Source organism: Macrobrachium rosenbergii, chromosome 24 (genome assembly GCF_040412425.1).
Source record: "Macrobrachium rosenbergii isolate ZJJX-2024 chromosome 24, ASM4041242v1, whole genome shotgun sequence".
Taxonomy (NCBI): Eukaryota; Metazoa; Arthropoda; class Malacostraca; order Decapoda; family Palaemonidae; genus Macrobrachium; species Macrobrachium rosenbergii.
Window position 1 is genome coordinate 36,342,623 of NC_089764.1, and position 27,953 is coordinate 36,370,575.

General features: G+C 42.3%; 1 protein-coding gene across 1 annotated transcript in view; it reads right to left on the minus strand.

Annotated features, from left to right (window-relative positions):
- Window positions 1-27,953, minus strand: part of LOC136851850 (uncharacterized) — a 144,652-nt gene that overhangs the window by 66,860 nt on the left and 49,839 nt on the right. Inside the window, 3 exon segments of the mRNA XM_067126162.1 lie at window positions 8,502-8,674; window positions 9,384-9,465; window positions 9,660-9,809. Of these exon segments, the coding sequence (XP_066982263.1) occupies window positions 8,502-8,674; window positions 9,384-9,465; window positions 9,660-9,809 (405 nt within the window).

Genomic DNA, 27,953 nt, shown 5'->3' on the forward strand with positions numbered 1-27,953 from the left:
CAATTGACAAGAAATTGCCTACTCGAGGTAATGTAGGGAAAACCTTCAAAAGAACAGAATCTACCACCATGCCCAGGTGGGTCACTCTCGAGATGGTTCCAGTGAAGACTTCACTACATTTATTAGTAACCCTACCCTTGGGTTTTCAATGCGCCCAGAACTAGCTCTCTTGGCCTCAGGTAATCTTCCCTGAACTTTGCAATGATAATCCAATCATCCAGGTACATAAGTATCTTTATTCCTAGTAAGTGAAGCCACTTCACGAAGAGGGGTAAGACCCTGGTGAAAACCTGACGTGCAGAACTTAGTCTGAAACAAAGAGCTCAAAGACAAATCTTTCCCCCAAAGACAAAGCATAGGAACTTTCTTGAACATTGGTGAATGTGGACATGAAAGCACGCGTCTTTCATGTCCACCATAAAGACCCATGCCTCTTTCTCCAAGAAGGCTAAGACTGTGGAGGCCTACAGAGGGCTAGTCCATGGAAAAATGGGACAGTTAGACATAGAAACCTGGCGAAGCAGCCAGTATTTCCTCTATAGCTACCTTCTCTAACACAGAAGAGACTTCCTGACTCAAGACCCTCCTCTTCTCTGGGTGGCCTTTGCAAGACCGAAAGGTTATGGGCTGGTTTGATAGAGGAGGTGAACTCCTGAAAGGAATGCAATAGCCTTCCAAAAGTACTTTCACTTACCCCTAAGCATTCCCACACTTGAGCGAAGAGGCCTAACCTGGCCCCCACAGGTACCTCAGGGCTCAAGGAGCTATTCTTGATTAGACTTACGATTCTTGTTATAAGAGGAGGATATAAACTTCCTTTCCCTTTGCAGAATGAGATTTGGAATTTTGCTGGTGAAAGGATACTTTCCTCTTCCCAGCACTTGGAAAGGAAGACCTAGCAAAGGAGGTAGCATTGCCTGAAGGATGTTTAAAAGGAGAAGAGGAAGGCGCAGGAGACTTTCCTTTAGAAGCCTGGGACTGATGGATAAAAGACCTATTCTCTGTCTTCTCAGTCTCTGAGGCTACAGACGCAGACCATTTTTCCCTCAATGATCTTCCCATAAAAGGATGTGCTGAAATTAAAGACTGTTTACTAAGGGAGGAAACAGAAGGAACCAGCAGAGAGCAAAGCTGCTCTCTTCTGCAAACTTTAAGGTTGCTCTTGATGTGGGATAGCTCCCCTATCATATCAAGAAACACCTTGTTTAGGGAAGCAAAAACCTCTAAGGCCTTAACAAAAGGATTCCTGGCCAACGGAGGAAGAAATTCACCAAACTCCTTCAAACACTGTTCAACTGTGTTCTGAACAATTTCACTGAAGGACATAGCTTCAATAGGGTTAGTCAAACTCTTATACATATTCTCATCCTCTGGAATAGGGAAATGCAACCTGCCTGACACAACAGAGCCTTTCTTAGTAGGAAAAATCATGGATAAAAAAGCGCTGTCCACTGCCGGATCAGGAGAAAAGGGGAGAAACTCCCCTGTCCAGTATACTAGTGACTTCCTAGTATGAACGAAGAGAGACAATGAGAGAATCCTTTAGAGATCTTCTCAGGCAAAGCCTTTGCAATACAGTCAAATCTTCCATGTAAAGAATCTGATAGCCTAAAAGAAGGGAGAGGAGAGTAATCAGGTCCCACCCTGCAAGCTCTTAGAAAGCGTGCAGTATTAGAATGCTTCACTGAAAAGAACTGAGGATATCTGTCCAAACACAACTGAACCAGATCCTTAAAACCTGAAGTGACCGATTCTAAGTGTTCCTCTTCCTTATCCATGGGTAAATCAAGAGAAGGAGAACGTTGAGAAGAAGAGCTGGACCTAAACAAGTCTTCCTCATCTGTAACAACCACGCTGGTATATACTTGAACTGAGAATGGTCTCTCTCAAGATCCGACTGAGAAAATCCAGCTAACAAAAGAGGGCAAGAACCCTCTAACAAAGGTGACTTACCTTCCGACACGGGAGAAGTGCGACCTGTTCCCTTGATGACATTAAGAACTCACTCACTCACACTTACCTCCTCACTCCTCTTACTATACGAAGACCCCAGCTCTTTGTTGGGAAAGTCAGTAGAGCTGTGGACTAGCACTCGCTAGGCCCGAGTTCGAGTCTCCAGCCGGCTGATGAAGAGTTAGAGGAATTTATTTCTGGTGATAGAAATTCATTTCTCGCTATAATGTGGTTCGGATTCCACAATAAGCTGTAGGTCCCGTTGCTAAGTAACCAATTGGTTCTTAGCCACGTAAAATAAGTCTAATCCTTCAGGCCAGCCCTAGGAGAGCTGTTAATCAGCTCAGTGATCTGGTAAAACTAAGGTATACTTATACGAAGACCCATGCGTCATAGACACAACTGCGGCCCTGAAGAAACTCTATGGCCTACTGTCTCTTGAGGCTTTGCTGACTCTTCCCTCGGACTCGATGAGGTGGCATGCGGACTTGCTGAGGTGGCATGCGGCATTGCTGAGGCAGTGAGTGGACTCGATGAACCTTCCTGCAGCCTAGAATATGCCTGGCGCAGCCTTGACAAAGACACATGCAGAAGCTTACGCAGACTCTACACTTCCCGTGGCCTCGAATATCTGACAAGTTTAGTCTTAGCTTCTGAAAGACAGCCCATAAAGCTGCAAAACCATCAGCAGCAAACATACCTGAGGGCCTTGATCAAATCAAAACTCAGACTATTGTCAACAGAAAGGGAGTCTAGGAGTGAACGCCTCCTATCCAAAAAAAATGCCTAACTAAGGACTCTGGACTCTTTGAGGTGGCTGAAGGTTGGAAAGTGTGGTGTTAGATAACTGACAACTGGCTCGAAATGGACAGGAGGACAAGTGGACATAGGACACAGGTGGACATACAAACATGTGAGCTCGGACACTGGGCACTCAGACACAGACACTGGGTGCTCGGATAGTAGTCACTCGGCCACTGTGCACTTGGATACTGAACCTCGGAGGCCACTGAGTACTCGGACACTAGGATACATACGGACGCTCGGAACTTGGGCGGTCGGAACTCGGGTGCTCAGAACTTAGGAGTTTAGAACTCGTGAGGTCGGAGCTCTGGTGCTCAGAACTTAGGCGCTCTCTGACTCATCCAGATTCAGACGACAGCGATGACGGCAACTACCGACACACCAAAACTGGGAGATATATCTTTACAATGGCTGAGATAAACCCGAAAAAACACCATTGGTGTCACTAGTCTACACTGCGATCCGTAACTAACCACACTAGGATCCCGAAAGCATCAACAGAACCTCTTGTCCACACTGAGACCCTTATCTTGTTCACACTGGGATCTGTAAACCGAGGCAAGCACACCTTTGTGGAAGCCTTTACAATGGCTGTCCGTCAAGACCTGCGGACAACAGGCTTGACTGAGGGGTAACTATCCAAGGGCAAAACCCTTTTTGGACTCCCATGGACCAACAGTATACCTTCTCCCAGGTTTAGGGGAGTCTGACAGAGACTGGGTTTATGAGATCCGATAGGGCTGGATAGCCACCTCCTCCACCACACATCCATCAAGACGCCTTTCCAGAGGCTGTTTCCCGATACCTGAGACCGCAACAGGCTCGACTGAGGGGGCAACAACCATGTGGAACCCTCGACCTCCCTTGGACTTCCAGTTTGCCTCCTCCCAGGAACTATGGGGAGTCTGACAGGGACCTTCTATACAGGAGCATCAGGGGACGAGTAGTCACCTCCTCCACTGCACTACACTTCACTATAACATCTGTTAACCAAGACAAAAGACTGGCAAAGGTATGGAAAGGGAAGCAAGGGAGCCAGGTGCAGGAGCAAGTGGTAAGATGGCTAGTAGTTAAGTATACCTTAGTTTTACCAGACCACTGAGCTGATTAACAGCTCTCCTAGGGCTGGCCCGAAGGATTAGACTTATTTTTACGTGGCTAAGAACCAATTGGTTACTTAGCAACGGGACCTACAGCTTATTGTGGAATCCAAACCACATTATAGCGAGAAATGAATTTCTATCACCAGAAATAAATTCCTCTAACTCTTCATCAGCCGGCCGAGGGAATTGAACTCCGGGCCATCGAGCGACAGTCTGAAGCTCAACCGACTCGGCAACAAAGGGCTTAATGGCTAGTAGTAGGAGAGAACTGGTGCCAAGGCACTAGCGCTGGCACCCAGCATGAGAGAGTGTGCTGGGGGCAAAGCTGGTGCCTGAGATCGGTGCCAGCAAGCTAGTAGGTCTCTAGCGTGAGCTGGTTCTTGGCTGTTGAGAACACCAACTTGTAGCCGACTACAAAAAACCCCAATTCTCTCCTTACTACTTCCTGCCTAACCCTTTCAGTTCTGCAAAGGAAGGTGTGACAGTTATGTCACAAATTCATTTACCAGAGGCTTCCAGGAAGCATAGGTCCAGTAAATAAATCATAATTGCTTTTAAAAGTTACATGCCTGATGACATGGCAAAATACCCAAGAACTACTTTCAAGGCGATTATCGGTGGCTTGCGCAAAACATATGGCCAATAAACAATCATAAATTGCCAAAATTATGGCCTAATGAAAGATAGTAATGCAATGTTGTAACATATGAAAATTACTTTAAGGCCAAACCATTATCAGCATCTCGCCTATACTCGCTAAACAATTCACGACGAAAAGGTGTAACATACACCGATTACTTAATAATGGAATGCTGTAACATACAAAAATTACTTTTAAGGCAAAACTATTATCCACGGCTCGCTAGTATACAGTACAGTAAACCCCCGTATTCACGGTCTAACTATTCGCGGACTCACGTATTCGCAGATTTCTCTGTGGAACGTATCTACCCATTTTTCGCTGAAAATTCACCCATTCGCAGTATTTTTCACTGAGAAATATTCACTAACTACTGTATTTTCATATCATTTTCATGACTAAATGCACTTTTTGTGATAAAACTATTAAAATACTCAGGTATAAGCAATTTTAGATTTTTTTTGTGTTTAAACTATCAAAATAGGCAGTTCTAAGAGTTTTTAGAGGGGTTTTAAGTATTCGCAGATTTTAGCCCTCCACGAATACAGGGGGTTTACTGTATTAAGGCCACAAAACAATTCATAATCTGCAGAGGTTATGGCCTCATGAAAAGCCTAAAATAGACCAATAATTTTAGTGTCATAACACTCGAGAACTACTTTTAAAAACAAAACTATTATTGGCGGCTCGCTAGTAGTTCACAGCCGGAAAACAATTCATAAATTGCCAAAGTTACGGCTTAACAAAAATGCGTAACATGCAATTTACTTTTATAATGGAATGTCGTAACATCCGAGAATTACTTTTAAGGCAAAACTATTATCGGTGCTGCCAGAAGCCTAACCGGTAAACAAAACATAACTGCAAATGGCGTCATTTACCAGCAGCTCAATGATGACTGAATCAATGTAAAACAAAAAAGAAAAACTTACCCTAAAAATTTTCAGCTTGAAGGCTACAATACTTGTATACACATTCTGATGGTTGATTTAAAGAATCCTCCATCGGAATCTGGTAAAATAACCAAAAAATAATGATAAAAGCTATCACCAGACCAGGTGTTGCCACCATGGATGGAAGGAAACGACTGAGAATTGTTTGCTAGGTCATTCCAATATTCCATTAGTGGGATGGGCTGATCACCTACACAAACTATATTGAAGCGCTACCCGCGAAATTTTGAATCTAAGCAGCCGTTCAAGTGGAAACTATAGCTGTGTAATTACTTGGTAAGTTAATTATATAAAAATACTGTGTAGGAAGGACTGAATCAGATTTTTAACAAACCAGGAATAAATAAAAAAAAGGTATACAGTGTCAGGGTAACCTCAAACTACAAAATTAAAATGCATGGCATATTCTGAGTACCAGGGTTAACAGATTTTCCATTATCAAACAATTCAGTTCAAAGATTTTATCTATATGAAAAATCTTCTCCACTAGTGGATTTTTGCTCAGTTTAAGGGAAAAAAAACCATCTAAAACATGTAAGGAATCAGGTGTCGCACATCTCTGCTAAACTGTCTCCTGTGTCTTTATGTAACTTTTTTTACAATTCTGGTGCAAATACGTAGGTCATCATGGCCCCTAAAGAAGCCAGCAAGGCTAAGCCTGTTGAGGAGGATACTGTTTCTGGTCAAGCCCGTTGGCTTGTAGGTCAGTGTTGATGAGGAGGAGGAGTTGGTGCAGTGCAGAAGAGCAAAAAAAAAAGCTCACCACAAAAGAACAGTAGGACCTAAAGAACAGGAGCAGCAACAGACAAAAGCTGAAATATTTTCTTCTTCAGAGGTGGGAAGGATGCCACCAGTTCTCTTAATATAGAAATGTATGAAAAATGGGGGTAAATGCAAAGTTGTAACAAACTGTTATAACCCTGTTGAATGACTATGCTATCTCTCACTTCCAGAACATTTTCAAACACAAACATCATTGGAGAGCCCTTTAGTGAGAAAGAAACATAGTGAATCTCAAGAAAAAAGCATCAGAAAGAGACAGAATAGAGAGATTACCCCAGAAGACAGGTATACATGAAGAGATCCCCAGAATGCCAAGAGAAGGCCACAATACCTTCAGTAGCTCCTTAGGTTCCTGAAAACATGTCAGAGTAAAAGCAGCAGAAGCACTAGTGGTGGTAGTAACAGAAACCGATATCACACCAGCAACAGCACCGGCCAATGAAAGAATCCGTTGGTCGCTGGCCGGTCAACATGTAGCTTCATCAGATCAATTAAAGGAGAATGGGAGGACAGCATCCCAACAGAAGTAGCAGAGGTCAAGGTAGGAAAGCTCTGAAAAGACAAAGGCATCACTTTCTTCGAATCCTCATGCTCAACTGGTACTAGATCTAGTGGGCATGCAACCATGTGACATACATGATGCAGGTTAAGAAAGGCCTGCACTCCTGACATCTGCAGGCAATATATATAAAGAATGAACTTAGTCACATGTGACACAAATTTATTCTTACTATAGGCAAACCCATAGTAAAGAAACAAGCCAAAGCTGTCAACCCTTCAAACCAGAAATTACTTACGGCAAAGGCTTCAACAACAGGCATGATGCAAAGTCTTCCAGAACATCTGCTTACCAAGGTGGCCATAGGAAAAGTGACATTTACCAAGCCGGTGGGTCTCCATGTCCTCAGAACTACTGCTTTTCAATTACCTTGTTCCCACGCTTCAACAAGACAAGCTTTTACTTAACGTACATTCATATACAAGATAAAGGTCTTCTCATTGGAACAAATCTACTTTACAATTTCTAAAGTTTCTCATGTTGAAACCTTCAACTAAGTTTGAAATTTTACTAAGGCTTGACAGTAAACTGATGACTTATTCCTAATTAGCAGAAAACATAATATATTGCTAAGCTGGTAACAAAATTCTTACACTATTGTGACTCACTTTACATTAGCAAAGCTCATAGCCTCCTGGCAGACTAAGGAACCTAAGCAAGTATTTCATAGGTGACTGTCTAAACAGTTTCACTGTGGTGGAGTTTGGAAAGTAGGTTTGTATGATGAAATTTGTGTGTTGTTTTGTGTGTGTACAGTGTGTATGTTTTTGTTTGTAAATGCTTGAGGGGTTCGAGTTTCAGCTTTGTTTTTTCTTTTTTACTTGTAGTTTGTTTGAGTGTTTGTAATGGATGATTGTGCTCCTTTTCACCTGAAATAAGAATACAGAGAGCAAGAAATCAAAGAAGCACAAACGTATGAACCAGAGATTTTCCTTCAGAGGACAAGGGATTGGAATATTATGAAAGTGACAATAAAACAACAGCAAGAGAATTACGCCGAAGAAAGAGACAATTAGAAGAGCAGTTAAAAATAGAGGAAGAGGTAAGGCAGCGGAGTGAGAGCACGGAGAGAACGTGAAGCTGCCAGATTGCAGAAACAAAAGCACTTGGTCAGGCCGCTGTTGAGTTGGTCAAAGCCAGTTGATGGACTCGCGGCTGAGTTGATGTTCATATGCTTTGTCTCAAAAGTGGCTGCTTTTTTCTGATGTGGGATTTTGTGTTGGTTGTGACTGCTTAGTTCAGGTTTATACAATAAATTAAGTTAAGGTTCTTTTTGATGGTCGTTGTAGATTAAGATTGATGAATTAGGTTAAGGTTCTTTTTGATGGTTGCTGTAGATTAGGACTGATGATTTATGTTAAGATTCTTCTGATGGTTGTTGTAGTATCAAGATTGAAGTTAGGATAAGTTTTGATGGTAATTGTAGTATTTCGGCTAATAAATGAGGATAGGTAAAAAAGAGTTTTCTTTACCCCTTGAATTTGTTCTCATCATCCTGCACCAACTGTGTCAAAGAAAATGCCCCTACAAAATGACATACAAGCAACTGGTTGAACAGATGAACATATCAACATAACAGCAGCAGACTATGGTGCATCTAACTGGTTCCTTCCTTCTTATGTCCTATGAATATATGGAAAGTAAATGTCTTTTTTTTTTAATTTTCAATAACACATCTCATCAACAGATTCTAAAAAAAAACTTGCCTCGTAAGGGAGTTTCTGAATGTTCTTCACACAAAGTAGCATCTTGGCCATTTCCACCCACAGCTCCTCTAGAGGCTGTTGTTCTGCACTTTGGAGATGTTCTGTCAAGACTTGAGGATAAAGTTGCAACACTGCTCGTGACTCCTCTTCTGACCACCGAAGCTGTGCATTCACTAATTAAAAAAAAAAAAATTAAAAACTAGGGAAACGTTTTATCCTTCAAAGATGCAAACCATATATATTACCAATGGCAATTACAAAGAGAAATTCTAGAATTCTATGACTGGCTAGCAGCACTGTACTGTAGCTTATGTTGAATCCATCTCTACGTACAGACCATTTCCTGCGCTTAAATTATGACGAATACTTTGACATATTCAGCATATATTCTAATCAGATGACCATGCTGCTTGTACACTAAGAGCAGTAATGCTCTAAGAGCTATTCATCCAGTCTCCTTTTTCCCTAAATATTTACAAACAGTAATATATCACATTTGGTTCTTATTATATTTCTCTCTATTCATATATTACAAAGTTAAATATTTTGAGAATGGCAACCAGCAACTGGCATTGTGGGGCATTTACAATCTGTGAGGAGGACTCTGACTGCCAATGATGAGCATCAGTAACAGTTAAACCCAAAACACCTCCACTGACTGTAACCTGAACTCTTAACACATTCACTTCTCCAATATCAACCCTTTTGAGTTTTTCACGATGCATGTTTTGTAGATTTCCATAATTTTAAAAAATGCCAGTACAAGACCAGTTTTCCAAGTTCTCTTGTAAACTCATAGTTATTAAAAAATAATCAGACATTGCTAATTCCTAATGTTACTCCTTAAATACTATTGTATTACTGAAAACTGAATGCACTTACGCTGTCTCATTTTCCTTGCATTTGTGTTGTCCAATTTGATGACAGAGCCATCATGAGGCCAAAAATTGTACTGGCTGTAGATCTAGGAATTCAAAATAAAATTATCATTCACACTTATACAGTACTATATTTTATCAATGAGCATTTAGCAGTTTTAATTGAAAATCATTACTGTATTTGCCATACATTATAGATGTACATCCAAGGACATTTAAAATGTCTCAGTTTAGTAGTTTTTAACATAACCACTTATTTATAAAAGCTTATAACACTTACTCTTGCAAGAATTTCATGGTGTTTAGATTCTCTGTGTAGAGCCCCGGGTTGTGAATTATAACGAAGCATGGTGCTGTAATATTTTGTGAGTTCATAAAAGCGGGTCCTTGCTTTTTCCAAGGTTGTGGTAAAGCCTTGTTCTCTAAGTTTCTGCAAAGAATTTCACACTGGTTCAAAATGAAAAGACAGCATGATGTCAAAACTAAACCATGTATACTCAATTTCAGACTGCCAAAATCTATGCCTTACTTCCAAGCACTGAGCTAGAGGTGTACACAATAACTGAGATATCAAATAATAAAGCATACAGTCATCTTTCATTGACAAAATGAAAACTCAAAAATATACTTAATGACTGGAAATTCGTAAGTACAAAAATAGAGGAAAACCTGAAAGTAACTGAATAGCCTAGGTAACTAAACTGTCTTCATATTTTCAAATAAAAATAATCAAGGAAAGAAAAGAAGGAGCAAGATTGATATTATGTTTATTACAGACAAGGATACTGCAGAATCAGAGTAAAGATGCCATATCATTTCTCCAATTCCTTGTTATTATTACCAGTACGTAATAATTACAAATTAAACAATAAAGTAGAAATACATAAATATGTAAGTTTTAAAAATTTTTCAGGCTACCTCATTATTTACATAAACCTCATGACCTTCAGGAATAACACACCACTCCAAAATAAAAACAGACAACTGTCTACTGACTTGGTGGCCATATCATGTGTGATAATGGAGCCCAAGATTCAAGAGAGGTGAGAGCTTCACTTTTTTAAGAATTCTAGTTATGCCTGTAAAGACTCAGGAGTGGCTGATAGGCATGCTATTATGATGTAAAAAATGGATTTGCATGAAAAAAGAACCACATGGACAGAGAAAAATCTAACTAGAAGCTGATGGGATTCAGATTGGCAATGGCATCGATGGCCCAAGACAAAATGGGGCTTGTATCTTGAAGATCAAAATCCTCTGAGAAATATGTAAAATTTATTATTTGGATACTTACCTACTGTTAAAGTTAGCTTATATTTCTGCGCTGATAGGCGAGTCGGCATTCAAACATAAGATCGCTTGGCTGACCCGGAAGACTGTCTAGTTCACCTGTTCTCTACCAGGTGTGTTCAAGTTTTAGCTCTAGTCAGAATTCTCCCTGACAGCCCACTAAATGTGGGAAGGCTGGATGGGGTATACAGTAAACCCACCATATTCGTGTTCTCATGGTTCGCGGACTCATGCATTCGCGGGTTTCTCTGTGGAACTTATCTAGCCATTTTTCGCGGAAAATTCAGCCATTTGCGGTATTTTTCACTGAGAAATATTCACTGATTACTGTATTTTCATATAATTTTCATGAATAAATGTACTTTTTGTGATAAGACTATTAAAATACTCAGGTATAAGCATTTTTACAGGGTTTTTCTTGTTTAAGCTATCAAAATGGGCAGTTCTAAGTGTTTTTAGAGGGGTTTTAAGCATTCAGGATTTGACCTATTCGCGGGGGTGTGTGGGACGCTATCCCCGCGAATACGGGGGGTTCACTGTACTTTAACAGTAAGTAAGTATCCAAATAATAAATTTTATTATGAAAATTTATATTATTTGGAATGAATCTTACCTACTGTTAAAGTTACATGATTCCCACACTAAGAAAAAGAATGTTGGGCGTGCAGCTAGACAAATTCCACTCAGCCAAGCAAGCTAAGAGCTTCTTGTATGAAACCCAAATCATTTTTTCCCTGATCTGGAATCCTTCTGGGATAATATACTGCTCCCAAGGTGGATTCCATTCAGGGTGCAAGGCTCTCATGTGTGCGCAGCCAAGAGCAGCCTTGTGGATAAAACCACTTCATCTTCGGCCAGAACGAATAGAAGCCTAAAAGATTGCTCTTTCTTTCGGTTCAGGAAAAGACTATACCTGTTATTACTAGAGGGCTAAGGGCTTTACAATTTTTGAAAACAATTTCCACATCTTTAAGATAATGAGCAACAAAAATTGAACTGCACTTCCACTGTGCCGCATTAATTACATTCTCAAGAAACAATTCTTCAATAAACTAAAAGACATAGCAACTGCCCTTGCACTACGAATACTTACCTTCAATAAAGGTAAGAGATCTGGATTTAGTTTTTCATACGCTAGTCTTATTAAATGCTTAACAAAAAAAAGACATCGCATTCTTAGATAATGGAGTGTTAGGTTTTCTAACAGGACAGAGCAAAGCCTCTTCTTCATTCCCAACCAAAGAGGTTAAATTTGGAATCCTTACCATTCTCGGTAGCAGCTTGGCCTTGACACAAATGATAAAATGGCATCTCCTTTACAAAAGCCTACCTTATTGGAGAATGTTTGTAACTCGCTTACCCTTTTCGCTGTCACTAGCGCTACCAAAAAGAGTGTCTTCATGGTCAGAAACTTCAAAGAAGCAGTTTCCAAAGGCTCAAAAGGATCTGCAGATCAAAATTTTAAAACTGCATCATGAAAGACATTGATACCGAACTCTGGGGACTTCACTCTCAAATGATCTCCACACCTCCTTAAGGTTTGGATCGTTAGAAATATCCAATTTGCAAAAAATGTAGAACTGAGGAAAGCATGGATCTACAGTAAACCTCCTGTATTCACGGGAGAAGTGTACCACACACCCCCCGCAAATAGCTAAAACCAGCGAATGCTTAGAACCCTTCTACAAACACTTAGAACTCCCTATTTTGATAGTTCAAACACACACAAAACAAACTAAAAATGCTTATACAGGTATTATCCTACTTACGATGAGGTTAGGTTTAAAAACAACCATCGTTTGTTGGAAAAAACGTAAGAAATACCAAAACGTATCTCGAACATAGCCTAAGCCTACACTTGGGTATTTGGTACCATGTATACATATATGGTAGCCTAGCCTACACTATAAAGTACATTCTATAAAGACATGGTACAGTAATTATTAATATCAGCTAATTTGGGAGGTTCATGCAAAGTGACTTATGATAATTCAGTGCAAAGAGAAGCTGAATAACAAGCGTTACCTAAGCCTACACTATGGTACATTGTATACATATACGGTAGCGCAGCCTACATTATACTGTACTCTATATTCACATATCGTATTATACAAACGTCAACATAATGAATATGCATCTTTTAAAATGTTATGCCTTAATTCACTGTATCCAATAATACTGTATGCTGTATATTATATTCTTATATTGCTTTTGTATTATACATTGCAGTCATAGCAATCAATGTTTTGGCTTTGAAATTGTTAATGCAGTGTTTATTTTGCCGTATTTAATTCAGTTCAGAGCACTTTTCTTGCTTCTAGTTAGCGTAAATGAATCTCTTATTTTTTTCGTTGATAGATGACGATGGCCGTTTGGGGACGTTTGTTTTGTGTAAAAAAAAATTCAAGATTCTGTTTGCTATTTTCACTTGATTTCATCATAATACAAACTGTACATATTTATCGTTTTTCTGCGTAAAAATAACAGTAATGTGTTTTTTCATGTCCAGCAGTTTTGATCAAAATACTTCTCTCCAATTTTAATTACGGTAGATTTTCATCCATGTTGCCGATGCACGATAATTTACATTATAGTCATTAGCAGTTTGAATATTGTTTTCGCAGCTTCAGCTACAACTTGCAGCTTAACCCTTAAAACACCAACTGGACGTATCGTACGTCGACTAAAATTGTCTGTAGGGTGCCGAGTGGACTACAAAAATTTTTTTTAAATATTCGCGGAAAAATAGTTATAGGTGTAGTTTGCAAAAGATTTTAAATCATGCGCCTTGAGGGATGCTGGGAGTTCACGGATCACACTGTTATTTTGTTTACAGGCGTTACCCAGCTGTGCATGCGCGAATTTCTTTCCTCTCGCACTACAGAGCATCAGCGACGCATCTCAGAAATTCTTTTGTCACTTTGTCGTAATTTTTGCACTATTTTATATTAGCCGTTCCATAAAGTTTTATATATGAAAATGTGCACAATTTCATGTAGAATACAACAAAAAACAACCCATGGTTGTAGCTTTTATAAGTTTTGAAATATTTTCATATAAATCACGATAAGTGCCTAAATTTCAACCTTCGGTCAACTTTGACTTGACCAAAATGGTAAAAAAATGCAATTGTAAGCTAAAACTCTTACATTCTAGTAATATTCAATCATTTACCTTCATTTTGCAACAAATTGGAAGTCTCTAGCAAATTATTTCGATTTATGGTGAATTTTTGAAAAAAAGTTTTTCCCTACGTCCGAGCGCAGCAACTCGGCTGAAAATCTCAGAAATTCTTTCGTCACTTTGTCGTAATGTTTGCACCGTTTTATATTAGCCGTTACATAAAGTTTCATATATGAAAATGTGCACAATTTCATGTAAAATACAACAAAAAGACAACCCATGGTTGTAGCTTTTATCAGTTTTGAAATATTTTCATATAAATCACGATAAGTGCCTAAATTTCAACCTTCGGTCAACTTTGACTCGACCGAAATGGTCAAAAAACGCAATTGTAAGCTAAAACTCTTACATTCTAGTAATATTCAATCATTTACCTTCATTTTGCAACAAATTGGAAGTCTCTAGCACAACATTTCGATTTATGGTGAATTTTTTAAAAAACTTTTTCTTTACGTCCGCGCGCGGTAACTCAGCTGAAAATCTCAGACATTCTTTTGTTATTTTGTCGTAATGTTTGCACTGTTTTATATTAGCCGTTACATAAAGTTTTATATCTGAAAATGAACGCAATTTCATGTAAAATACAACAAAAAATAACTCATGGTTGTAGCTTTTTTCAGTTTTAAAATATTTTCATATAAATCACGATAAGTGCCTAAATTTCAACCTTCGGTCAACTTTGACTCAACCAAAATTGTCGAAAAACGCAATTGTAAGCTAAAACTCTTACATTCTAGTAACATTCAATATCATTTATCTTCATTTTGCAACAAACGGGAAGTCTCTAGCACAATATTTCGATTTATGGTGAATTATTGAAAAAACTTTTTCCTTACGTCCGCGTGCGGTAACTCGGCTGAAAATCTCAGAATTTCTTTAGTCACCTTGTTGTAATTTCCACACCGTTTTAAATTAGGCCTTACATAAAGTCTTATACATGAAAATGTGCGCAATATCATGTAGAATACAACAAAAAATAACTCATGGTTGTAGCTTTTATCAGTTTTGAAATATTTTCATATAAATAACAATAAATAGAAAAAATATGACCTTCGGTCAACTTTAACTCGACCAAAATGGTCGAAAACTGCAATTGTAAGCTAAAACACTTACAGTCTAGTAATATTCAATCAATTACCTTTATTTTGCAACAAACAGGAAGTCTCTAGCACAATATTTCGATTTGTGGTGAATTTTAGAAAAAACTTGTTTTTACGTCCGCACATTACGAATTCATGCATCATTTTGTGATAATATTTTCTCTGTGTTGCTTTGATCGTTTTACAATTTGTTATATACCAAAATCATTGCAATTTAGTGTACAATACAACGAAAAATGATATTTTAATAATAAAATAAAGTTTGTTCATACTTACCTGGCAGATATATATATAGCTGTATTTCTCCGAAATCTGACAGAATTTCAAAACTCGCAGCACACGCAGTGTGGCCAGGTGGTTAGTACTCATTCCCGCCGCTGGGAGGCGGGAATCGGGAACCATTCCCATTTTCTATTCAGATTTTCTAGTGCCACTGTCTCAAGAGGGGAGGCGGGTGGGCACTAAAAGTATATATATCTGCCAGGTAAGTATGAACAAACTTTATTTTATTATTAAAATATCATTTTGTTCATGACACTTACCTGCCAGATATATATATAGCTGAATCCCACCGTTGGAGGTGGGAAGAGACAGAATAGGATTTAGGAAACAAATAAATGTAGGCGATTGACGCCTTGGTTCCTTACCTGTTAGCATAGCTGACTTCGAGGTTATCTGTCACCCAAGCCTGCTTCTGCTTTTCTAGAGTCTCCAGCAAGGTAGGGACCTATAAAGCTGCAGAGATCTAGATGACCTGTCCACGGGGCGTGACCACAATAGGACTAGATCATGCGATGACCATACAGAGAGGGAAAAGGAGCAACGACCAACCACCTGACCGACCTATCTAAGGCAATGAACCTAACATAGGCTAAAAAATTGGGAAGTCCATCTCAATGGCCACCCAACAACCAAAAAACACAACAACAAGATTAAAAAATACTACCTAACCCCTAAAGGATAGGATGAGTATTGCCCTCTTCTCCCAACATCGTGTCTGCGGAAACGTATGGTCCCAGCGAAGAGCAGTCTTCAAATGTCGTCTTCACATCCCGCAAGTAATGCGGCTTAACACTGAATTACTTCGCCAGAAGGTGGCACCAAGAATATCATTAAGGGACATATTCTTTTGAAAGCCACCGAAGTCGCGATAGCTCTTACTTCATGAGCCTTTACTTTCAGAAGTCTCATGTCACCTTCTAGGCAGGAGGAATGAGCCTCTCTAATAGTACTCTTAAAAAGAATGCTAAGGCATTCTTAGACATGGGAAGATCAGGTCTCTTCACCGAACACCACAGACTGTCCGATGAGCCTCTAGTCTCCTTGGTCTTGGCTAAGTAGAACTTGAGAGCCCTGAAAGGACACAGGACTCTTTCTGACTCTTGCCCAAGCATCTCCGTCAAACCTTTGATCTCAAAAGACTTGGGCCAAGGGTTTGAAGGATTTTCGTTCTTGGCTAAGAACAAAGGATTTAGGGAGCATACAGCATTAGGACCCCTAAAGCCAATATGTTTGCTAATGGCTTGCACTTCACTAATCCTCTTAGCTGTCGCCAGAGCCGTTAGGAAGACAGCTTTCCTAGTCACGTTCTTGAGGGAAGCCGAAGACAGAGGTTCAAAAGCACTTGACATAAGAAACTTCAGGACAACATCCAGATTCCAAGAAGGCGTCCTGAGTTGAGGAATTTTGACAGTCTCGAAGGATCTCAGTAGATCGTGAAGATCCTTGTTGTCGCACAAGTTCAGGCCTCTGTGCCTAAAGACTGCCGATAGCAAACTCCTATAGCCCTTAATAGTCGAGACTGCCAGTTTATTCTTATGCCTGAGATAAAAAAGGAAGTCAGCTATTTGTGGTACAGAGGTCGTGGTCGAGGAAACTCCTTTACTCCTGCACCATTTCCTAAAAACAGCCCACTTGTACTGGTAGACCGCATTCGAAGAAGGTCTCCTGGCACTGGCGATAGCCTTTGCCACTGCTCTCGAAAATCCTCTTGCTCTTGCCAGCTTTGAGATAGTCTGAACGCAGTCAGACTCAGAGCGGGGAGGTTTTTGTGGAACCTTTCGAAATGCGGCTGCCTGAGAAGGTCCACCCTCAGTGGAAGCGTCCTTGGAAAGTCCACTAGGAAGGCGAAGGTCTCTGGGAACCAATCCGCTGCTGGCCAGAAGGGGGCTATTAAAGTCATCCTTGCTCCTTCTGACGTTGCAAATTTCCTTATCACTTCTCCCAGGATCTTGAAGGGAGGGAAAGCGTAAAGGTCGAGGCCTTTCCAGTCCCAGAGGAGGGCGTCTATGGCTAACGCTCCTGGGTCTAGGACAGGAGAGCAATAAAGGGGGAGTCTTGTCGTCCTGGACGTAGCAAAGAGGTCCACTAGAGGACGTCCCCATATCCTCCACAACTCTAAACATACCTCCTTGTGAAGGGTCCACTCGGTCGGTAGAAGCTGATGTTGCCGACTGAGAAGGTCCGCTCGGATATTCTCCACGCCCGCAATGAACCTCATGAGAATTGTGACCCCCCGAGCATGAGTCCAAAGCAGGATCTCCCTCGCTAGGATGAACAGGGAACGGGATCGAGTACCCCCCTGTTTTTGAGGTACGCTAGAGCTGTGGTATTGTCCGAATTTACTTGGACAATTCTGCCTGAAACTCGGTCTTCGAAGAATTGAAGGGCCAGAAAGATAGCACCCAATTCCTTGAGATTTATGTGCCAGGACACCTGTTCCCCTCTCCAGGTGCCTGACACTTCCTCCCCTCCTAGTGTTGCTCCCCATCCTTCCCTGGACGCGTCGGAAAACAACACTAGGTCGGGGCTCTGAAGACGAAGAGAAACCCCTTCCGCAAGCTTTAAGGGGTCGAACCACCACTTCAGATGATCCTTGATTAAAGGAGATATCGTCAATGTCTCTTCCAGATCCTCCTTGTCCATCCAGTTCTCCGCCATGAAAAACTGGAGCGGTCTGAGATGAAGCCTCCCCAAGGAAACAAACTTCTCCAGCGAGGAAATGGTCCCCAGCAAACTCATCCATTCCCTCACCGAGCATGTTTCCTTCCCTAGGAAGGACGAAACTTTTCCTAAGCAAAGCAGTTGCCGTTCTCGGGATGGAAAAGCTCGAAAAGCCACTGAATCCATCTGAATCCCCAGATAGACGATGGACTGCGTCGGGATCAGATGGGACTTTTCTTGGTTCACAAGAAGTCCCAGGGACTTCGTCAAATTCAGCGTCAAAGTCAGGTCCTCCAGACACTTCCCCCGAGAAGAGGCTCAGATGAGCCAATCGTCCAGGTAGAACGAAACACGAACACCCGCCAGGTGAAGCCACCTCGCAACATTTTTCATGATCACCATGAAGATCATGGGAGCAGTGCACAAACCGAAGCAGAGAGCTCTGAACTGGAAGACTCGTCCCCCCAGCACAAACCTCAGGTACTTCCTTGACTGAGGATGTATGGGAACATGGAAATGCGCGTCCTGTAAGTCCAGAGAGACCATCCAGTCTCCTGGTCTTAAAGCCCCGAGAACCGACTGGGGCGTTTCCATCTTGAATTTTTCTTTGAAATAAAGCGATTCAAGATGCTTACATCCAAGACCGGTCTCCACTCTCCCGACTGTTTCGGGACTAAGAATAGCCTGTTGTAGAACCCCGGAGAATCCAACTTCAGAACTTGTTCCATGGCTCTCTTCTCTATCAACTGCTCCAGGAGGTCTAAAAGAATCTGTTGCTTCTCTCGGTGGTAAGAAGGCAACAGATCCCTGGGCGACGTGCAAAGGGGTGGCAACACGAGAAAGGGGATCTTGTAACCCTTCTCTAGAACACTTAGCGACCAGGAGTCCGCTCCTTTCGTTCTCCAGGCTCCCACAAAATAAAGAAGCCTGGTTCCTACTGGTGTCTGGAGGCGTAAAGAGTCACTTTTTTCCCCTAGGTTTTGAGGGGGCCGCTCCTCTGGTGAAACCTCTTCCTCGCGGAGACGATCTAGAGGAAGAAGTTCCTCCGCGAAAGGGCTTCTTCTTCCTGGCGGACAAAACTGAAGCTGAAGAAGAAGAAGGAGCTGGAGGACGTCTCGAAGAATGCGCCAGAAGATCTTGCGTGGCCTTCTCCTTAAGACTCGAGGAGATGTCCCGAATCAAAGACTGGGGGAAAAGATGGTTGGACAAAGGGGCGAACAATAACTCTGCCCTTTGCGAAGGAGAGACAGACTTAGATGTGAAGTCGCAAAACAAGGCCCTCTTCTTTAAGAGGCCCATACCAAAATGAGACGCCAGTTCTTCTGATCCATCCCTGACTGCCTTGTCCATACAGTTAAGGACACTAGAGAGCTCCCCCAGGCTAATTGAATCAGAGCTCCGAAGCTTAAGATCTAAAGCTCCCAAGCACCAGTCCAAAAAATTAAACACCTCCATGGTGCGGAAGAGACCCTTGAGATGATGATCTGTCTCTGACAAAGTCCAAGAAACCTTAGCAGTAGACAGATGCGACCTTCTGGGAGCATCGACAAGGCTGGTGAAATCCCCTTGAGAAGAGGAAGGAACTCTAGGACTGATATCCTCTCCCGTCTCATACCACATACCAGCCTTGCCCGAAAGCTTAGACGGAGGCACAGCAAAAGAGGTCTTGCCATGGGACTTCCGTTCCTCCATCCACACGTTGACTTTCTTAAAAGCCCTCTTGGTCGCCAACGAAGAAGTCATCTTCATAAACCCTGGCGCTCTCCTCGCTTTGGAAGAAGCTAACTGAGAAGGAGGAGAGAGAGGAGCCGAGGGTTTAAACTTGTCACCAAACAAGTCTTTAAGAAGTCCGGTTAAGACTTGATAATCGGAAGTAGAGGAAGCAGACGAGGGCTCGACGTCAGCAGGATCCGATTCGCCAGAAACCTCTCCCGCCACAGCCGGAGAAACAACCGAGTCACCCAACACTTTAGGGGAACAAAGGCCTTGAGGTCCGATACGAAGAAGAGATCTTCTTTGCCCAGACGAACGAGAATGCTCCGTCACGTCTTGAAGAGCAACCGAAGGGCGTCCTGAGGAGCGCCCTGAGAGCGTCCTGAGAGCGCCCTGAAGAGCGTCCATCCGGGCGTCCCGCCCAAAACCCAGAAGAGCGCCCTGCCGGAAGCGCCCTGTCGGCGCCCTGCACAGAAGCGCCCTGAAGAGCGGCAACCGGCGCCCGGGGAAGCAGCTCGCGAAGCGTCACATTGACGAGCGTCACGACGGGGAACTTGTGAGCTAAGATGGCGACAAGGCGACGACACAGGAGACGGAGACGAAGAAAAAGGAGCAGGAGATGGAGACTTCCTGGACCTCTTGACGGGCAAAGTCAAGTCCTTGCGACGACGAGGAGCAGAGTCCCTCTCAGCAATAAGAGAAGACAACTGCCGCTGCATCTCCAACAAAATCTTCTTAGATGGAGAAGAATCAAGTCTGGGGGGAGAGACAATCCTATGGGAAGACGATGGGCGAGGGGACGCCTTCTTCTTCCTCACAGGAGCAAGAAAGGCTCTCTCCTTAGAGCGACTGGGGCGCTCAGAAACGTCCTCATCAGACGAAGTCCTAGTCCTCTTCTGCGGTGGAAAAGCTTCAAGATAACCAACAGACGAAGAAGACTGACGAGAAGCGTCCTCTTGAACACAGCTCCTCTTCAGAGGACGAGAGTCCTTACGAGAGTTCCACCCCTTACGAGGGGAGGACGCCTCGGAGGATGAAAAGCAGTCCCTGAGAATGCGTGCGAAGCACGATCTCTGGCAGCCTGGGAAGCGACAACAGGACCTGCGAAGGGCGTCAGACCGGTGGAAGCCCCCGTAACCTTCTTGCGGCTTTCGACATGCCTTCTCCTGAGTCCTGGGAGTCTGACAGCGGTCCAGGCCTAGAAGCATTATGGGGCCGATCTGACGCCCCTCCACAACACTGGGGAGCACTACACTTCACAACACTTTGAAGAGATGTCACTTTGTTTTCGAGCGCACGGATGGAATTCATGATCTCCGCCAGGGCCAAACCCTCCGCAGACATCACATCAGGGCCTGAAGGCAAAACCACAGGGACAGGTGCAACATCAACTACATTAGAATTATCAGGAGAGGAAATAACCTGACTCTTGCACACACTCCTGGAGGAGGACCTCCTGACCCTGTCACGCTCCAACTTGCGAACATACGAATCATACGACTTCCAGCTCGCATCAGATAAAGGTTCACACTCCTTACATCGATCATCTATTAGACAAACATGCCCCCTACACCTCAAGCAAACCGAGTGAGGGTCTACCGAAGCTTTCGGTAGCCTCACCTTACAATCACTCATGCAACATACACGAAAACTAGCAGAACTAGAACCAGACATATTTAAAGAGCAGTCATAAGCAAAATCAACAACAGTCCAGAAAAAAGCGTGTGCCAATCCACAGTCCAAGATCCAATACCAAAAGTCAAGAGAATACTTAAGTGGAAATATGCAAGTTAACGAAATCCAGAGGCGGAGGTACTGTAAACAGATGTTAACAGTACCGGCGACAGAGAAAATCTGAATAGAAAATGGGAATGGTTCCCGATTCCCGCCTCCCAGCGGCGGGAATGAGTACTAACCACCTGGCCACACTGCGTGTGCCGCGAGTTTTGAAATTCTGTCGGATTTCGGAGAAATACAGCTATATATATATCTGGAAGGTAAGTGTCATGAACAAAAAACATAACTCATTAGCTTTAACCGTTTTGCTCACAGCGCGATTTGTAAACAATTATATATGAAACATGGCTTTGAGGGTCATCATAACGTTGCGATGAGCCTGAAACTTGTTCAGCACTTCCTTGACTGTGTTGCAGCATGGACCCTGCTGCCCATGATAGAGGGTCTGGGGATGGAGAACAAAAGAGAGGAAGATAAAGGTTCCTTTAGGTGGCAAACCGGTTCAAAGTAGGCCTGCCCCACAGATTCCACAGATCCTGACAGACCAGGGGACTCAAGGTCCACTCAGTGGTAAGAACAAGCTTCTGACAGCTTAGTTCGTCCGCCAGAACTTATTAGCTGGCCTGAACAAATCGAGAGACTAGAAAACTCAATTTTGATCGTCCACAGAAGAAGTTTTCTTGTTGTTTGGGAGATAAAAAATGAAAGGGAGAGAGTCTCCTTGCTAACGTAATAAATGTTAGGACTGTGGTCTAGTCTAAATGGGTTACCACAGTCTAGGAATGAACTAGGGTCGAGACGCACTGAAGTCCTAAGCAAATCGTCACTTTCAGCTCTCTAACATGATGTGAAGGCTCCGTTCTTCCAGAGATATGTCCGGAAACTTCCAGGTTCCCCAAGTGGGATCCCTAACCTAGATCAAGGCATTGAGAAGCCTAAGTCTGGTCTCAGAGGATGAGGGAACTTCCCTTCCGAAAGTTAGTTCAGATAGCCACCAATGCAGGTCTGACTTAAATCTGGGGCTTTGGGAAACAACAATGTTGTCTGGCTGTGTTACCCTGTCCCAGTTGGTCTTGTGTTCAAAACCTTCAAGCATTTTTCCTTCGAAGGGAATCGAAGCAGTCAGTTGTCCAGGAAAAACTGATGTTCATGGCCAGAAAATTAAATCAAATGTAAGAGGAGCAAGGACTCGAGAGCAGATTTGTGCCGTAGAAGACGAAGCCTAGATCCCCGATCTGGAAGATCCTATCCCGTAAGACAGACCTGAGATACTCTTTGAAGTTTGGATGTGGACATGGAAGGAAGTGTCCTGCATATCTAAGGTCTCCATCCAATTGCACCTTGGAGAATGGACAACAGGACTTTCTGGTTCGTCTCTGCCTTGAACTTTGTTCTCTATTCGAAGAAAAGGAGGAGGCTGTGGGCCATGCAGGCTCGCTGACAACCCTGCAGACTAGCAAGCAACCAAGCGAACCTGCAGATCATCGTGCAGACTTACAGACAACTGCGCGCGTGCAGACTTACAGACAACTGCGCGCGTGCAGACTTACAGACAACTGTGCGCGTGCAGACTTACAGACAACTGCGCGCGTGCAGACTTACAGACAACTGCGCGCAACTTCTTATTTGGACCCGATAATGCCTTGCATGGACTCGAAGACACCTTGTACAGACCGAAAACATGGCGGAAGCTAATATCTGGCACACTTGAGAAGTCCATAAGAAACATAAAAGCCTGGGCACAGGATAGCACTGTCCTTTTCCAAAACCAGGTGTGACGAATTCTTCTGCCGTCAGACACAACCCTCTAAACAGAAAAAATAGTCCATGAGCAGGCCCTACACAGTAGTGGGAGCCTAGTACTGGCTAGATAGTGCCGAATGCTCTAGAACAGGCATCAGGCGTTCAGGAATCGGCACCAGGAAGTTGGTGCCAGAAGCTCAAAAGTTGATTCCAGGCACTCAAGAATGGGTGCTGCTAGAAAGCGTGGGTTCGAGAGGGTTCATAGCACTTTCTCTTCTTGCTTGGAGCCTAAGTAAAGTCTTCCAACAAAAGAACGTTCAGAAGAGGAGGTATCGCCATTCCAAAGGAAGTCGGACCGAGGAAGTGACAGAGGAAAACACAGCAAAAATGCAGGAAGGCTGTGAGATGAAGCTAGCCTCCTTATCGCTTGACAGGAAGCAGAGAACTTAATCTGCGTGAAGAACCAAAAAATGTTGTGGTGCTTACTGTCTACGCCGGAACATTCGGAACTGGATGAAAACTAGAGGAAGAATTGCAAAGCTCTCATATGAAGTCTGTCTAACTTGACTAACATCTTGGTGGACGACAGAGTCCTCAGTAGACTCATCCACTAATGTTCCGAGTAAGAAGAAAAAAGGAGGTAGAATTAGAGGACCGTCTGAAAGTAGCTGTGATTCTCTTGGCAGATGGAAAGCCAGAAAATTCTGCGAGTTGAGACTGACATCCAAAAACCTGACTCTTGCGATGGAGGTCTGTACGCAAAAATAAAAGGGCTGATTGCGACTGTGTGGCTCTCACAGTAGTAAAGGAACACCAGAGCTCTCTCTTCTTGAGATTCCAAAGAAAAGAGCAGAAATCTCTAAAAACCATCTCCACTGTCCTTGTCCTCACCAGACAGGACTAAGGTGCAATCTGAGGCAACGTCTCTTGGTAAACACTTGGGAGTCCTCTATCTTCTTAGCCTGTGCTCCTGCTGCCAGTCAAGAAAAAACCTTTACTTCAAAAATCTTGACAAGATCTTTGACAAGGAGATCCAGTTCCATCGAAGCACCAGAGGGAGGAAGGTCCAAAGATACATGATTTGCTCCCTTTTCAACTCTTCGACAAGGATGTCTAGTTCCATCAAAGCACCAGAGGGAAGAAAGTCCAAAGTCATTTGATTTGCTCCCTTTTCAACAAAAGTCAAACTCCCAACTTCCGGAGAGACTTCTTGGAGGACGAAGAAAATGCCATAGGTGGGAGCTTTCTTCAACAAGCCCATAAATTTGGTAGACAAAAGTCCCTGTCTGCAAAGGACAGGACTCCGAGACACTAACTGTCGCTAAAAAGGGAGCAACGTTGTCTCGTCTTGAACTCTAGGTGAAGGCGAAAAAGACTGAAGGGAGCCAAAACATTTGTGAGTAGTCTGTACGGCGCTCAGAAGCGGGAGTCTGACACTGAAGAGTTGGCGCTTAGTGATCGGGGACTGGCACCGGCCACTTGAAAGGTGGAGCCAGGCATTCAATCAGAGACTGGAGCTCAAGAAAGAACAAAAGTGTGTTCTTAGCAAAGACATGTGCCGAGTACTAAAGAGGAACTGGTGCCAGACACTAGTAGGCTGGTGCCAGGTGCATGAGAGCAGGTGATGGAAGCTCTGTAGGTTGGCACTGGGTACTAAAGAGAGTGCCAAATGCCCAGGAGCTGGTGTTGGGCGTTTGAGAACATGCGCTGAGAGAACAGGAACTGGTGCTGGACACTACACATCTATCAAGACGCCTTTCCAGTGGCTGTCTGCCGATACCTGGGAAATGCACTACACGTTCAACTGAGGGGGGGCAACTACCTGGAGGCAAACCTCCCCTGGACTTCCTTGGACTGCCAGTATGTCTCCTCCCAGGTTTTGGGGAGTCTGGCAGGGACTTTAGGTCTAGGAGATCTGATGGGCTGAATAGCCACCTCCTCCACTACACATCCATCAAGATGCCTTTTCAGTGGCTATCTATCGAAACCTGGGAATGTGCAACAGTTTGCGGCAACTAACCGTGGGACTTCCTAACAGCCTCCATTGGACTTTCAGTATGCCGTCTCCCATGTTTAGGGGTCTGACATTGACTTAGGTCTAGGGGAACCGGCGGGCCGGATAACCACCTCCTTCACTGCACAACACTTCACTGTTACAAGGTTAATTTTCTGTTAAACAGGTTTTGAGTGATGGACGGGCAGGAAAGATGTTCATATCACTTCAATGGTCCATAAATGACTTATGGCAACTGTGCTGGCTCACCACAGGACAGGGGGGGATCAGTGTGCCTTGAGACTTGATGGGGGAATTTATTGCCCCTCTCTATCCCATGACATCTTTTTATTTATTTGCTCATAAATATACCCAGGGGTTGCTGTTGGTTTTAGTTCTCTTTTATGACAGTATGTCAGCTATAATTGTAATACTGCAAAGAAAAGTGCCAGGAAATATTAGAAAAACAAGTCTACCTCACAAAAAGTTACTGCATCTTCCCATCTCAGTAAATCTCGTAAATATTTTACAACAAATATAATCGGAATTTGTTACTGGTTTTAGTTCTTATCTGTTATGATATTGTGTGAGCAGTAATTATAATTCTACAAAATAAAATAAATTATTACAAAAATGTATACCTTGGTAAAATTAGCATATTTTTATGAGTGTCTTGTAAAAGATGCCCCACACAGGATTGTAAATAGTCACTTTCAACTTCCTGTGGAAGGCAGGGAAAAATTTTAAGAATTTTTTTTCTTACAACCATGTGCATTGCATGTCTTCCTCTTTCTACTAATGTGATTTTTTCTTAAATTGGTCAACCTTAACCCTTAACCCTTAAGGGATGGATTGATCCTCATTGTGAAGTAAAACAGGTTTGAGGAGGTGGAATGGATTGAGCTTCAGTGAGAAGCAGAATTACGCACCACTGTTATGGTAATAATGATTCGAAACAAAGGTGCCAATACTTCTATATGCTATAAATTCACTAATAGCAACTTTTATACAGACGTGAGAGTTAGGCCAGTATCAGTAATGCTTGTGACTTCAAGGGGAAAGGTACTGCATCTCTCTCTCTCTCTCTCACGAGTCTTTTTGTAAATTTGCTTCTAAATATACGAAGGGGTTGCTGTTGTTTTTTGTTTTTGTCTTTATCATAGTATGTTGGTTGTAAATGTGATTTTACAAAGAAAATTGCAAAGAAATATTAGAAAAAGCATGTAAAAGTAAAAAAAGTTACTGAATCTTCCTTCTCGCAATTTTACGTGAATATTTTACAACAAATATGCCAAAAATTTGTTACTGCTTTTATTTCTTATCTGTTTTGATATTGTGTGAGCAATAATAATAATTTTACAAAATACAATAAATTTATCTATTAGAAAAAAATATATAAGTTGGTAAAATTTACAATTCTTGTAAATGAGGCCCCACAAGGGTTTGTAAATAGTAATTTTCAACTTCTCATGGAAGGTAGGAAAATTTTTTAGAATTTTCTTATTTATACAGTGTGAATGTACGTGTCATTCTCTTTCCAATGATGTGATTTTTTTTTATTTTGCCGACCTCAAAGTTTACCCGGTCTGGGGTGCTGCACATTGATAAATTATGCCGTCCCTTAGGACAGGCTAATTATATATAATGCACCCAGAATGGGCAAACTTTAAGGTTGGCCACTTTAAGAAAAAACACATCAATGGAAAGAGAAAGACATGCAAATGCACATTGTGTAAGGAAAAAAATTCTAAAAAATTTTTCCTGCCTTCCACAGGAATTTGAAAGTGACTATTTACAACCCTGTGTGGGGTCTCTTTTACAAAACTTGTAAATTTTACCAAGTTATACATGTATTTTCTAATAATTTATTTTACTTTTATTTTGTAAAATTATAATTAAAACTCATAAAATATCATAACAGATAAGACTTAATATCTGTAACAAATTCTGAGCATGTTTGTTGTAAAATATTTACGTAAATTTACTGAGATCGGGAAATGCAGTAACTTTTTTGGATTTACACATGTTTTTTCTATTATTTCTTTGCAAAATTACAACTATAACTGACACCATATCATAAAAGATAGGAACCAAAACCAACAGTAATCCCTGGGTGTATTTATGAGCACATAAATAAAAAGACGTCATGGCAGAGAGAGGAGCAAGACATTCCCCTTCCAAGTCAAGAACAATACTGAAGTTCCCAAGATGGCCACGATCGAGCTGAGCTGAATTCTTTAGTTGCCACAATTCATTTATGGGCCACTGAAGTACTGGAAACTCTCTCCCGCTCGATACAGACAAATCACATGGCGCGTAATATTAATCCTCCTCAGAGGGGATCCATCCACCACCCAAAACCTGTTTTAGATCCTCTATTGAGGGGATCCATCCATTAAGGGTCAAAGTCTGCCCGGTCTGGGGGTGTACTTAATATATATTTAGCCCATCCCTTAAGGTTAAACAACATGAGAAATAAAGCATATATGGTCATTGGGGAAGCACAGTAAGAACCAAATACTTTTGATACTGCTTTGTGCTTTCTTATGTAAATGAGTATGCTATGTGATACAGCAGGTCTGATTGCTTTAATACAGGCAGTCCCCAGTTATCGGCAGGGTTCCGTTTCCTAGGGTGTGATGATAACCGAAAATCGCCGCTAACTGAAAATTGGCGATTTCAGCGCTTTTTTGGCAATTTTCGAGGGTTATCAGCGCCGAAAAGCACCAATTTTCAGTTATCGGCACCTCTGTTAGGCATGTATCGGCACCAATACCCAATTATTAGAGCCGATAAGCGGAAATTGGCGATTTTCGGTGCTGAAAATCGCCGATTTTCGTCGCTAGACAAGCGCCATAAAACCGGATCGCTG